This window comes from Dendropsophus ebraccatus, chromosome 8 (assembly GCF_027789765.1).
Source record: "Dendropsophus ebraccatus isolate aDenEbr1 chromosome 8, aDenEbr1.pat, whole genome shotgun sequence".
Lineage (NCBI taxonomy): Eukaryota > Metazoa > Chordata > Amphibia > Anura > Hylidae > Dendropsophus > Dendropsophus ebraccatus.
The window spans coordinates 40,325,557-40,341,586 of record NC_091461.1 but is presented as its reverse complement, the minus strand read 5'-3'; the positions used below and the strand labels follow the sequence as shown (position 1 = coordinate 40,341,586).

Sequence of the window (16,030 nt, the reverse complement as noted above, 5' to 3'; positions counted from 1 at the left end):
TAACTATAGTGGAAAATATTTCTGTAGTTTTAGTTAACTTCTTCATATAGTTTAGAGTTTGTAGTTTGTTCCAAATTTCTGCTGGGCATCTTGTTCTTTTTTCAGCATTACATAAAATATTTTATTTTCCATAACAACGGTGACATCACGTCTGAGTCATGAACTAAAAATAAGCAGACAAGGGGAGGATTGTAGGGAGCAGCCTGCATTGCGTGTCATCACACAAAAGGGACTCTTCTTTGTTTGTTTTTTGCCATGAAGCTTGTGGTTTTACATGTATTTTGCTCTCCTATAGATATGCAGAGACTGAGGTCCAAACAATCTGAAATGTTCCTGTATGTTACTGTATGATTTGCAGGCCTGCGCTGACAATCTGTGCCTGTCAGTTTCCAGGATGGCCCCTCTAAGTAACTGGAGAAGGGCAGGGAGCTGGCCTTAGAGCTTATTATTTAGTTCTCCAGACATACATTCATTGCTGTATTGATCCACCAGGGATTTTGGACCTGTGTATATAGGATGTGATCTGATTTATCATACTGTAAGAGCCACTGAATTTGTCTGAGGTAGCAGCGAGCTGCCTTGCCTGCAGGGCCGCTATATAGCTGGCCAGGATGAATGTATGGTATGTCCCCCCTCTAATGACAGGTTCTTACCGCACTCCTTGGAGCTACAGTTATCAATGAGACAATTCCAGACATGTCTAAAAATTGTTTGTAAGATTCAGGTCATGACAACCCTTCAGGCTCATAAAATAGGAAGGTTTGTGCTGATATCTAGTGTGTGTGTTTGTGTGTGTCGGGGGGGGGGGGGGGGGGGGGGGGGGAGTTTGGGGTCAATATATCATTCCCAAAGTGGAAGCAAGCCGAATAAATTTCAATTCTCAAATTTAATTAGGAAAATTTTGAGAATTTGTATATGTCTGTAGTGGTTGGCCCTATTTGTCAGACTTAAAGGTGAACTATTAGCAGGTTAGACTAATCTAACCTGCTGATTGCCCCTTTGGGTAATGTGCACACTACAGAACCCGGGCGGATGGCGGAATCTGCTTGACCATAGAATTGAATTCTATGGCACAGGTAGAAATGCCAGCGGTGGCAGGCTGCTGAATCCGCGGCGGGTGATCCACCTGGGTTCCGTAGTATGCCCGGGACGCTGAGGAAGAAGGTAAGAGTGTTACCTTCCTCCTTGGCGCCGGTCCCGTGCTGTTATTCGAAGTAATCTTCGCTTAGGAGCACTGACATGCCATGCTGCCCATCCCCCTCCATCAATTATCATTAGAAGGAGCGAGCCGATGAGGCAGCAGTGCTCCTAACAGTGCAAAGGAGCAAAGATTACTCCAACGAAAAACGTGGCACTGGTGGAGATGAAGAAGGTAACACACATACCTTCCTCCTCAGCGAGGATGAAGCTGCCAAATGCTAATTAAAGTGTCACTGTCATTATAACTTTCTAAATCAACAGTAGATGTGATATAAAGCAAGTTTGCAATATATAGTCATTACTTTTTTTGTTATCATGCTGTAAGCAAAGCTGTACTTACCAGAAATCCAGGTCCGGTCTGATTTTCTGACTTGGTTGAAAAAAACTAACTAAACACAGGAATTCCGGCCAGTACAGAGAGTCATGGCTGACTCTGTCCATCAGTCACATGACCGCCTTCTCTCTGTGAGCGCTCAGATGGCCTGGGATACACAGGACTTCCTGTTTCCTGACTGTTTCCTGTTTTTTGAGGGGTAAAAATGTCAGAAAACAGGAAGTGCTGTGTTTTCCATAATAAAAAAAAAAATGAATGTAAGTTGTAAACTTGCTTTATATCACTTCTACTATAGATTTAGATTTTAAAAGTTATGACGACAGTGACACTTTAACAAAATTAAAAATGCTCTGCAACGTTAGACCCTATCTGCAGGGAATGTGCCTTGGTAAACAGCTAATCAAATCAAACACTCTGCTGTGCCTATCATGTATATAGTGGGTCTATGACCATTGTTAAAGGGGTACTCCAGGTATTTTTACTGTATGGCCAGGGAAGGGTTGGGTATAGACGCCGCCGTCCACTTACCTCCCCGGTTTGCGCAGCCCCGTTCTCCCATCCTGCTGTCGCTTTCTGGTCTGAGCTGTGGCTTTAGACGTGATGTCTCAAGGCAGCTCAGCCATTTAGCAGCCGAGGCGGGACCCGACGCTGGTACTGGGGAGTTAAGTGGATGGCGGTGTCTATAGCCATCCCCTCCCCGGCCATACAGTAAAAATACCTCTAGCCCGGAGTACCCCTTCAATATCCATCCCCCACCCCACACTGCTCTATGGTCCCATGTGGTGTGTCTATCACTCTGTAATACAGAACATAAGGGATTCTATGCACATAGCAAAAAGACTACACATCACGAGTCATTACATACTTTGTATTTGTTACATTTTATAGCAAAGGGTTTGTTAATGTTTTTTTCTTGTAAAAATAGAATTACCCACCATTAAACAGGACTGGGATTTGGGGTTCTCTGTTATATCGCTGTGTATTCACACTACAAACCATGAACAAAAGTTTGGCTTGTGCTGACAGACATGTGACCCATCTATTGTCCATAAACAATGAGAGAACAAAGGACAGGATTTCCCCTACAATTCTGGGTAACCTTCACGTGGTCATCTGATCCCTGAATGATAGCTCATTTGCACCATGGTATTGATGAACAGAATGAAGCAGAGAGCGACCTTACAACCAGAGCCTGTACATCATGTCCTAGTAAGTGCTTTCTATATTGAGTAATTCTTCCCCTGTCATTTAGTGGGGGATGTAGAGAACATATGTAAAACGTGTGTGTGTGTACCTATACCTATATAGTACTGGCCAAAAGTTCGGATATACCTGGCTGAAAAATAAATTCACCAGAGATATCCTTATCTAAAGACTTATGGCTACTTAAAAGAAATTTTGCACAAATGTGACATTTGTAATTAAAAGATTTTTTTTTTTATTGCAATTTTTAGGGATCATATTTAGAACATTTTCATTTTGAATTTCTTCAGTTACATTTAATATTGGAAAATGTTAAATCTCAATGTTTCCTTAAACGTAATCATTTATAAGGCACATATAATAGGTGCGTGTATAATATGCATAGTAAATATGTGTCTCTTAAAGCTGAATGAGGAAAATGGCTTCCATAAATTATGGTAATTGCATATTAGCAGGATCAATAAAATACAAGATCCTAAAGACTTTTTATGATGGTTAAAGGGAAATAATCAGCAGGTTGGAAGCATCTTACCTGTTAATATCTCTATAGCGCACAGGGCGATGAGGATGAAGGTTAGTCTCTTACCTTCATCCTCGTAGCTGTTCCCATTATATTAGGAGTTTAATCTGTATGCTAATAAGTTGTTTTGGTGCACTGGAGGTGGGACTACTGCCCCAGTGCACAGACCGGGCTCTCCCCTCCTAATGAATATGAACAAAGGGAGAAGGGTGGGGACAGATTGGTGCACTGGGGTAGTCCTGCCCCAAGTGCACCAAAACAATTTAACATACAGATTAAGGCTATGTTCACACAATGTAAAACACTGGCCCGGTCACAGAACGGCTGATGTTTGTGAAGATCATCCAGGCCGGTACTGCAGTACCGGCCGGATGATCTTCCTCTGTGCTGAATTGGGATGTGGGCGCATCTGTGCACGCCCGCATCCCAATTCACCATAGCCGCACGCCCCGTTGTGTGACTTGTCAGACTTGTGTGGCCGCTGTTCAATGAATAGCGTCCGCACAAAACTGATGTGTTAGTTTTTAGTGTGGCCCCTAGGGATCCTGGACGGAGTGTATACTATGGGGGGGATTTATGAAGACCGGCATGCAAGTATGCCCCTTAGTGAATCCAGCAGGTGTAGATTTGGAACATGATTGCGCAGGCGTAACTCATGATAAATGAGGCGTTGGAGGAGGCCACGCCTCCTCCCCACCTTGTCTCGCTCCCCCAGCCCACCCATCGGGCGAGCGGGGCGTATGCCTCGTACGAACCACTCATAAATGTCCCCCTATGTGTATACACTCCGGCTGGAATTCCCTCAGCCTGCAGTGCACATAAGTTTTGAATTAATCACGGCTGTTGCGAACTGGCAACACTGGCTGTGATTAATTCAAAACTTACTTTGTGTGAACGTGGCCTAAACTAAACAGCAAGAAACTTACCTTCATCCTCAGCTCCCAGTGTGCTATAGAGATAGTGCTGGGATGATGTTCTGAACATTGTGCACATGATACTGCAGCTGATCACTGGCCGTGTGCAGTACATGTGGAAAGAGACCTGTGAGGCCAGTCACTAGCTGCAGCATTATGTACACAATGTCATTGCAGCACTTTCTGCAAGGGACACTTGAACAGTGAAGTTGTTGGGACAGAGGCAAGTTGTAAATTGTTTATTTTTTATTCCGGCCCAGTAAGCCGGTAAGCATTTTGTCTGGTGATTTTTTTTTTTATTTCAAATCAACTAATGTGAGAGTTTTATATAGATTTGTATTTTACTTCCTAAAATGAATGTACCATCAGAAACATTGTTTCTTTTTTCTTACCTTAGCCGATCGGCACCGCTGCAAGGATCCAGGTGGCACAGACCTTTTTTGAAACGCCACCTGATTCTCGTGCCCGGCACCAGTCCTTTCCTGAGTACCGTCCAGGCTCGGAGCACTAGTGGCAGGCCCGCCAACCCCCCAGTGTGACAACCCCCTCCCCTCTGTGTTGCAGCTCCATTAGAATCAATGGAACCGTATCACAGCGGGAAGGGGAAATGGTAAAACTGGGCAGGGACGTCGGGTCTGCCCCCAGTGCTCTGAGCCAATGCTCGGAAACCAGACTGTGCCAATGCCGCGTGACTAAGGGAAAAAACAAAACAAAAAACGATGTATCTGATGGTACATTCGCTTTAAAAATCTCAAGTCTTCCAGTACTTATCAGCTGCTGTATGTCCTGCAGGAAGTGGTGTATTCTTTCAAGTTTGACGCAGTGACACAGTGCTCCAGTCTGACACAGTGTTCGGACTGTGGTGTGAGACTGTGGTGCGCACGCATCTCCACCCATGTCATAGACTCTATGCAAGGGCGGATTCCGCCCTCTGTCCAAAGAATGAACAGATTCATTCTTCGGACGGAGGGCTGAATCTGCTCGTCCATTGAATGGAATCTATGACACTGATGAAGACATGCACACGCCACAGTACGCAGGCGGGTGCGAGCTGCGGAATGCGCGGCGGGTTTTCCATCGCCATTCCGTAGTGTGCACGTACCCTAATATAGCATGGCTTTTAGTATAGCACCATGCATGCACCTATTTCCACATGTTCTGCACAGCTTTATGGGAGATTATAGGTTAGTTCTTAAAAATTGTCCCTGAAGGTGTTAAGATGTAGGTGTTTTTCCATTTGTAAATTGCATTCAGGGAAGCTGTAAATTTACTTTTATGGCCACCCTTTCATTATGGTGCGAATTTTTACATCCTGCTTTTGAGTAGATGCAAACTACGGGCACTGACTGGCAACAGAGGAACAAAACGCTGAATATTACAGTGATAACAAGACAGAAGGTAGAAAGTCTGATAACTCCCAAGTCTGTTCTGGTTTCATTTTCTGTGAAATAAAACACAAGTCATTTGATGAGAACCACTGGAATTATTTGTACAGTCATGGCCAAAAGTTTTGAAAATGATACAAATATTAATTTTACAAAGTCTACTGCTTCAGTTTTTAAAATGGCAATTTGTATATACTCCAGAATGTTATAAAGAGTGATCAACTTAACAGCAATTACTTGCAAAGTCAATATATGCCTAGAAAATGAACGTTATCCCCCAAAACACATTTCAACATCATTGCAGCCCTGCCTTAAAAGGACCAGCTAACTTTGTTTCAGTGATTGCTCCATTAACACAGGTGTGGGTGTTGATGAGGACAGGGCTGGAGATCAATCTGTTATGATTAAGTAAGAATGACACCACTGGACACTAGGGATGCACGATGCACCGAAATATCGATACTACTATCGATATTTCGGGCAAAAAAACGTTTCGATACCAGGATTTCCTGGTATCGAAACTTTGTTAATTAGCATTATAGCGCAGTTTAACAAAGTATAGAGCAGAGAACACGGCCGGCGGCTATCTGAGCGCCGGCCGTGTTCTCTGTGTGCCGCCCCCTGCTCCCACCTGTCACTTCCTCCGCGCTCTCTCTCCCTCCGTTCCCGGCGGCGCCAATTTCAAATAGCCGGCACATAGCAATTGCTAGTGCCGGCTGTGTAACTTTGTAGATGCCGCTGTCACACTGACAGCGGCATTAACCCCTCCTGAGCCGCTCCGTATGCAGCAGGGGTCGGCTACTGTGTGTAGCAGACCCCCGCTGCCGGTGTCTCTCTGATAATAGGGTCCGGCTCAGCCAGACTCTGTTATCAGGGAGATGATTTATGTGGCATGTGGAGCTGCACGGAGGAGAGCGGGACGTCCGGGAGAGGAGGACAGAGAAGGCTGGAGGTGAAGAAGCTGAAGACGGAGAGCGGGGGTCGGGGAGAGGAGGACGGAGGAGAAGGCTGGAGGTGAGGAGGCTGAAGAGGGAGAGCGGGCGGTCCGGGAGAGAGGAGGACGGAGGAGAAGGGAGAGGAGGTGAGGAGGCTGAAGAGGGAGAGCGGGTGTCGGGGAGAGGAGGACGGAGGAGATGCGGCCACTCCATCTGGCTGCACTGTGAGGTGGGGGCCGCAGGACTGTGAGGAGGAGCGGCCAGGGCCCTCAGATAACTCCCGGGCAGACATCAGTGGGGGATGACCAGGAGGTCGGCCGTGCTCTGATGGGGGAGGGGGGCTGTAACCTGCAGATTACCCTGCCGCCCAGATCCTGGTCACCAAGCCCTGGAAGCACGAAATGTGCAACTACAACCCTCATCATCCCAATAGCTGAAGTTTGTGTTACATGACTACAGCCCCCACCATCCCCTTGATAGCTGGTGTGTGTTACATGACTACAGCCCCCACCATCCTCCTGGTAGCTGAAGTGTGTTACATGACTACAGCCCCCACCATCCTCCTGGTAGCTGAAGTGTGTTACATGACTACAGCCCCCACCATCCTCCTGGTAGCTGAAGTGTGTTACATGACTACAGCCCCCACCATCCCCCTGGTAGCTGAAGTGTGTTACATGACTACAGCCCCCACCATCCTCCTGGTAGCTGAAGTGTGTTACATGACTACAGCCCTCATCATCCCAATAGCTGAAGTTTGTGTTACATGACTACAGCCCCCACCATCCCCTTGATAGCTGGTGTGTGTTACATGACTACAGCCCCCACCATCCCCCTGGTAGCTGAAGTGTGTTACATGACTACAGCCCCCACCATCCCCCTGGTAGCTGAAGTGTGTTACATGACTACAGCCCCCACCATCCCCTTGATAGCTGAAGTGTGTTACATGACTACAGCTCCCACCATCCTCCTGGTAGCTGAAGTGTGTGTTACATGACTACAGCCCCCACCATCCCCTTGATAGCTGAAGTGTGTGTTACATGACTACAGCCCCCAGCATCCCCCTGGTAGCTGAAGTGTGTGTTACATGACTACAGCCCCCACCATCCCCTTGATAGCTGAAGTGTGTGTTACATGACTACAGCCCCCAGCATCCCCCTGGTAGCTGAAGTGTGTGTTACATGACTACAGCCCCCACCATCCCCTTGATAGCTGAAGTGTGTGTTACATGACTACAGCCCCCACCATCCCCTTGATAGCTGAAGTGTGTGTTACATGACTACAGCCCCCACCATCCTCCTGGTAGCTGAAGTGTGTTACATGACTACAGCCCCCACCATCCCCCTGGTAGCTGAAGTGTGTTACATGACTACAGCCCCGACCATCCCCCTGGTAGCTGAAGTGTGTTACATGACTACAGCCCCCACCATCCCCCTGGTAGCTGAAGTGTGTTACATGACTACAGCCCCCACCATCCCCCTGGTAGCTGAAGTGTGTGTTACATGACTACAGCCCCCACCATCCCCTTGATAGCTGAAGTGTGTTACATGACTACAGCCCCCACCATCCCCCTGGTAGCTGAAGTGTGTGTTACATGACTACAGCCCCCACCATCCCCCTGGTAGCTGAAGTGTGTGTTACATGACTACAAACCCCACCATCCTCCTGGTAGCTGAAGGTTGTGTTACATGACTACAGCCCCCACCATCCCCTTGATAGCTGGTGTGTGTTACATGACTACAACTCCCATCATCCCCAGCTAGCTAGTGTTTCAATTTCTATTCTTGTGAGGGTTTTTTATGTAATTTATTCAGTATCGAATTGGTATCGAGCATTGAAAAAAAAAAGTTGGTATTGGTATCGAACTCAAAATTCTGGTATCGTGACAACACTACTGGACACTTTAAAAGGAGGCTGGTGCTTGGCATCATTGTTTCTCTTCTGTTAACCATGGTTATCTCTAAAGAAACACGTGCAGTCATCATTGCACTGCACGAAAATGGCCTAACAGGGAAGAGTATTGCAGCTAGAAAGATTGCACCTCAGTCAACAATCTATCGCATCATCAAGAACTTCAAGGAGAGAGGTTCCATTGTTGCCAAAAAGGCTCCAGGGCGCCCAAGAAAGACCAGCAAGCACCAGTACCGTCTCTTAAAAGTGTTTCAGCTTCGGGATCGGGCTACCAGCAATGCAGAGCTTGCTCAGGAATGGCAGCAGGCAGGTGTGAGAGGTTTGAGTGCATCTGCACGCACTGTGAGGCGGAGACTCTTGGAGCAAGTCCTGGTCTCAAGGAGGGCAGCAAAGAGCCACTTCTCTCCAGAAAAAACATCAGGGACAGACTGATATTCTGCAAAAGGTGCAGGGAGTGAACTGCTGAGGACTGGGGTAAAGTCATTTTCTCTGATGAATCCCCTTTCCGATTGTTTGGGGCATCTGGAAAACAGCTTATTCGGAGAAGACGAGGTGAGAGCTACCACCAGTCTTGTCTCATGCCAACTGTAAAGCATCCTGAAACCATTTATGTGTGGGGTTGCTTCTCAGCTAAGGGAATCGGCTCTCACAGTCTTGCCTAAAAACACAACCATGAATAAAGAATGGTACCAGAATGTCCTCCAAGAGCAACTTCTCCCAACCGTCCAAGAGCAGTTTGGCGATCAACAATGCCTTTTCCAGCATGATGGAGCACCTTGCCATAAAGGTTATAACTAGGGATGGTCCGAAGCTGCCGAGGTTCGGGTTCGTACGAACTTGAACTCTCGGCAATGATTCTCGCTGTCTTCCACCTCCGTGGAGAGGGTAGATACAGCCAGAGGACCGCCTGGAAAACTGGGATACAGCCTATGGCTATGGCTGTATCCCAGTTTTCCAGGAGGTCCTCCGGCTGTATCCACCCTCTCCACGGAGGTGGAAGACAGGGGGAATCATTGCTGAGAGTTCAGGTTCGTACGAACCCAAACCTCGGCAGGTTCGGACCATCCCTAGTGATAACTAAATGGCTCAGGGAACAAAACATGGCCTGGAAACTCCCCAGATCTTAATCCCATTGAGAACTTGTGGTCAATCATCAATAGACGGGGGGACAAACAAAAACCAACAAATTCTGACAAAATGCAAGCATTGATTGTGCAAGAATGGACTGCTATCAGTCAGGATTTGGTCCAGAAGTTGATTGAGAGCATGCCAGCGAGAATTGCAGAGGTCCTGGAAAAGAAGGGTCAACACTGCAAATATTGACTTGCTGCATTAACTCATTCTAACTGTCAATATAAGCTTTTGTTACTCATAATATGATTGTAATTATATTTCTGTATGTGATAAAAACATCTGACAAACACACATAAAACCATAGGGCAGCAGATCATGTGAAAATATAAGATTTGTGTCATTCTCAAAACTTTTGGCCATGACTGTAATAGAAAATCTGATCTGAGGACAGCCATTGTTCTAAATGGAAACAAAGGAAATTCTCATTTCCTGTTCTGGTGCAAAGTGGCAAACTTTTTGCCCAAACTCCATCTTTGAGCTTGTCATTTCAGTTGGAATGCCAATACAGTACTGCAATGTAAATGTGTGTGTGTGTGTGTGTGTGTGAACCCAGCTGGGGGCATCTTGGATTTAAACATCATATGCTCTTTTACAGAATGTCCACAGGTCATCCTATGCAAAGGCCTAACATGGCAAAGGAGACGGTATGGGTATTGCAGCTGAACTTCTTTGTCTTTGTTTTTGGAGCTGGGATCCTGCTACTTGTATTCTGCCTTTTTTTCTGCTGCTATGTTTTCAGGTAAGGTTTTGGTTTAGTTTACTTACCTAGTGTTATATAGCAACATCTGTGCCCTATAGTGCTAATGGCTGATGCAATGGCACAGATTTACCTGGGCTGTAAAGAGTATTGCACACAGGGTATCCCACAAACACCTGAGGGGCGCTGTTCAAGAACAGGCGATATACACTCACCGGCCACTTTATTAGGTACACCATGCTAGTAACGGGTTGGACGCCCTTTTGCCTTCAGAACTGCCTCAATTCTTCGTGGCATAGATTCAACAAGGTGCTGGAAGCTTCCTCAGAGATTTTGGTCCATATTGACATGATGGCATCACACAGTTGCCGCAGATTTGTCGGCTGCACATCCATGATGCGAATCTCCCGTTCCACCACATCGCAAAGATGCTCTATTGGATTGAGATCTGGTGACTGTGGAGGCCATTGGAGTACAGTGAACTCATTGTCATGTTCAAGAAACCAGTCTGAGATGATTCTAGCTTTATGACATGGCGCATTATCCTGCTGAAAGTAGCCATCAGATGTTGGGTACATTGTGGTCATAAAGGGATGGACATGGTCAGCAACAATACTCAGGTAGGCTGCGGCATTGCAACGATGCTCAATTGGTACCAAGGGGCCCAAAGAGTGCCAAGAAAATATTCCCCACACCATGACACCACCACCACCAGCCTAAATCGTTGATACAAGGCAGGATGGATCCATGCTTTCATGTTGTTGATGCCAAATTCTGACCCTACTATCCGAATGTCGCAGCAGAAATCGAGACTCATCAGTCCAGGCAACATTTTTCCAATCTTCTACTGTCCAATTTCGATGAGCTTGTGCAAATTGTAGCCTCAGTTTCCTGTTCTTAGCTGAAAGGAGTGGCACCCGGTGTGGTCTTCTGCTGCTGTAGCCCATCTGCCTCAAAGTTGAAGGTACTGTGCGTTCAGAGATGCTCTTCTGCCTACCTTGGTTGTAACGGTTGGCTATTTGAGTCACTGTTGCATTTCTATCAGCTCGAACCAGTCTGCCCATTCTCCTCTGACCTCTGGCATCAACAAGGCATTTCCGCCCACAGAACTGCCGCTCACTGGATGTTTTTTCTTTTTCGGACCATTCTCTGTAAACCCTAGAGATGGTTGTGCGTAAAAATCCCAGAGGATCAGCAGTTTCTGAAATACTCAGACCAGCCCTTCTGGCACCAACAACCATGCCACGTTCAAAGGCACTCAAATCACCTTTCTTCCCCATACTGATGCTCGGTTTGAACTGCAGGAGATTGTCTTGACTATGTCTACATGCCTAAATGCACTGAGTTGCCGCCATGTGATTGGCTGATTAGAAATTAAGTGGTAACGTGCAGTTGGACAAGTGTACCTAATAAAGTGGCCGGTGAGTGTATCTATACTTGGAGTATGTGACTTGTGTAGCCCTAGTGTTAAAATAGTTTTGTGCCGGATACTTTAAAACACCACAAAGGAGACTGTTGCAGTTAAGCATTATCTGTTGCAGATAAGCATTAAGCAAATTTACAGTACTAGGGAAGCAAAGCACTTCGCTAGGCTGGCTGGGCGGTGAGCTTGTCAGCCAACTGCCTTTGAACTCTTCTCTAGGTGCCTGGAAAAACTGGATCCAGTCCTAGGAAACAGGGAGAAGTTTCCCAGCACTGGATCCAGCTTTTCCAGGCTCTCGAAGAGAAGCGGTATGGAATGGCAGGTAATTCAAAGGCAGACGACAGACAAGCTGACCATCGGGCCTAGCGAAGCGCTTTGCTTCTCAAGTACTGTAAACTTACCCATCCCTAGTTACGGCAGTCTAATACAGCGCTTCTCAAACTTTTTCTACTGGAGCCTCACCCAATAGATGAAGGCAATGCTTGCGCCTCACCAGACTGACCAAGAGGATGCCTGGGCCTCACTCTCTGTGGTGAAAGTCCATTTAAAAGCTGGAAATAATGCTAGGGCTGCCTTTCACTCATCTCCCAAGCTCTCTATACTAATAAAGCAAGTACAAAATAAGTAAATAATGTTGCTAAAATGGAGATTTTTGCAAACAGCAAAAGGACAGTGCAGATCATAGTCACTTTTGTGAAAACTGGCTCACCAGCTGGGCCTCACCAACAACTAGGGGGTGCCTCACTGGTGAGGCCCGCCTCACAGTTTGAGAAGCACTGACTTATATAACCACATATATCACCATTCATATCACCACGTATATCTTTCTATATATCACCACATATATCACCATACATATCCCCTTATATATGACCATACATATCACCACATATATCACCATATATATACCACCACATATATCATCATACATATCACCATATATATCTCCACATATATCACCATAGATATCACCACATATATCACCATACAAATCACCATACATATCACCACATATAGCACCATAAATATCACCATATATATGACCATACATATCACCATACATATCACAACATATATCACCATACATATCACCACTTATATCGCCATATATATCCTCACTTATTTCACCATACATATGACCACTTATATCACCACATACATCACCATATATATCACCATACATATCACCCCCTATTTCGCCACATATATGACCATACATTTCACCATCCATATCACCACATATATCACCATCCATATCACCACATATATCAACATATATATAACCACATATCACATTATATATCACCATACATATCACTATATATATTACCATAAATATCACCACATATATCACTACATAAATCACCATACATATCACCACATATATCACATCATATATCACCACATATATCACATCATATATCACCATGCATATAACTACATATCTCACCATACATATCACCACATATATCACTATACATATCACCTTATACATCACCACATATATCACCATTCATAACACCACATGTATCACCACATATATCACCTTTTATATCACTATACATATCACCATACATATCACCATATATAACCATATTTCACCACATATATTATTATACATATCACTACATATATCACCAAACATATAACCACATATATCACCATACATATCACCTTATATATCACCATACATATAAACACATATATCACCAAAGATATCACGATATATATCACCACATATATCACCATATATATCACCACATATATCACCATATATATCACCACTAATATCACTATACATATCACCACTTATAGCGCTGTACACTATACATATCAATACATATTTCACCCCATATATAAGCTTACATATCACCACATATATAACCATACATATTACTATATATATAACCACATATATCACCATATATATCACCACATATATCACCATACATATATACAACTATATCACCATACATATCACCTTATATATCACCATACATATCACCACATATATTACCACTTATATTACCACACATATCACCACATATATCACCATACATATAACCACATACATCACCATACATATCACCATATATATCACTACATATATCACCACATATATCACCAAATATCACCGCATATATCGCCATACATATCACCACAAATATCACCATATATATCACCAAACATATCACCATACATATAACTATATAACACCACATATATTGCCATACACATCACCACATATATCACCATATATCACCACATATATCACCATACATATCACCACTTATATCAGCGCTTCTCAAAATTTTTCTACTGGAGCCTCACCCAACAGACCAAGGCAATGCATGCGCCGCACCAGACTGACCAAGAGGATGCCAGGGCCTCACCATCTGTGGTGAAAGTCCATTTAAAAGCTGGAAATAATGCTAGGACTAGCTTTCATCCATCTCCCAAGCTCTCTATACTAATAAAGCAGGTACAAAATAAGTTAATAATGTTGTTAAAATGGAGATTTTTCAAAAAGCAAAAGGACTGTGCATAGTCACTTTTGTGAAAACTGGCTCCCCAGCTGGGCCTCACCAACAACTAGGGGGCGCCTCACTGGTGAGGCCCGCCTCACAGTTTGAGAAGCACTGACTTATAACACAACATATATAACCACATATATCACCATTTATATCACCACGTATATATTTCCATATATCACTACATATATCACTACACACATCACCACATATATCACCATATATATACCACCACATATATCACCATATATATCTCCACATATATCACCACATATATGACCATACATATCACCATACATATCACAACATATATCACCATACATATCACCATATATATCACCACATATATCAGCATATATATCACCACATATATCACTATACATATCACCACATATATCACCATACATATCACAAAATATCACCACAAATATTACCATATATATATCCAAACATATCACCATACATATAAGTATATAACACCACATATATCGCCATACATATCAGCACATATATAACCATATATCACCATACATATCACTACTTATGACCACATATATAACCACATATATCACCATTCATATTACCACGTATATATTTCCATATATCACCATACATAGCACCTTATTTATGATCATACATATCACCACATATATCACCATATATATCACTATATATCACCATACATATCCCCACATATATAACCACATATCACCACATATATCATCTTACATATCACCACATATATCACAACATATATCACCATACATACCACCACATATATCACCATACATATCACCACATATATCTCCACATATATCCCCACATATATCACAATATATATACCACCACATATATCATCATACAGGTCACCACATATATCTCCACATATATCACCATGGATATCACCACACAAATCACCATACATATCACCACATATATCACCATAAATATCACAACATATATGACTATACATATCACCATACATATCACAACATATACAGTATCACCATACATATCCCAACATATATCACCACTTATATCACCACATACATCACCATATATATCACCATACATATCACCACATATATCAACATATATATCACCACATATCACAATATATATCACCATACTTATCACTACATATATCACCATAAATATCACCACATATATCACCACATAAATCACCATACATATCACCACATATATCAGCATATATATCACCACATATATCACTATACATATCACCACATATATCACCATACATATCACAAAATATCACTGCATATTTTACCATACATATCACCACAAATATTACCATATATATATCCAAACATATCACCATACATATAAGTATATAACACCACATATATCGCCATACATATCAGCACATATATAACCATATATCACCATACATATCACTACTTATGACCACATATATAACCACATATATCACCATTCATATCACCACGTATATATTTCCATATATCACCATACATATCACCTTATTTATGATCATACATATCACCACATATATCACCATATATATCACTATATATCACCATACATATCACCACATATATAACCACATATCACCACATATATCACCTTACATATCACCACATATATCACAACATATATCACCATACATACCACCACATATATCACCATACATATCACCACATATATCTCCACATATATCCCCACATATATTACCACATATATCACAATATATATACCACCACATATATCATCATACAGGTCACCACATATATCTCCACATATATCACCATGGATATCACCACACAAATCACCATACATATCACCACATATATCACCATAAATATCA

General features: G+C 43.3%; 1 protein-coding gene across 2 annotated transcripts in view; it reads left to right on the top strand.

Moving 5' to 3' along the window:
- Positions 1–2,689: 2,689 nt before the first annotated feature.
- Positions 2,690–16,030, top strand: part of LOC138798538 (RING finger protein 122-like) — a 65,809-nt gene continuing 52,468 nt past the window's right edge. The window contains exons 1-2 of one of the 2 annotated variants that reach the window (XM_069979050.1): positions 2,690–2,743; positions 10,129–10,272. In XM_069979050.1, the coding sequence (XP_069835151.1) occupies positions 10,130–10,272 (143 nt within the window). In that variant the 5' untranslated portion in view covers positions 2,690–2,743; position 10,129. Of the gene's footprint in view, positions 2,744–6,347; positions 6,571–10,128; positions 10,273–16,030 lie in introns of those variants that run through there. The other variant, XM_069979049.1, reaches the window with a different exon arrangement.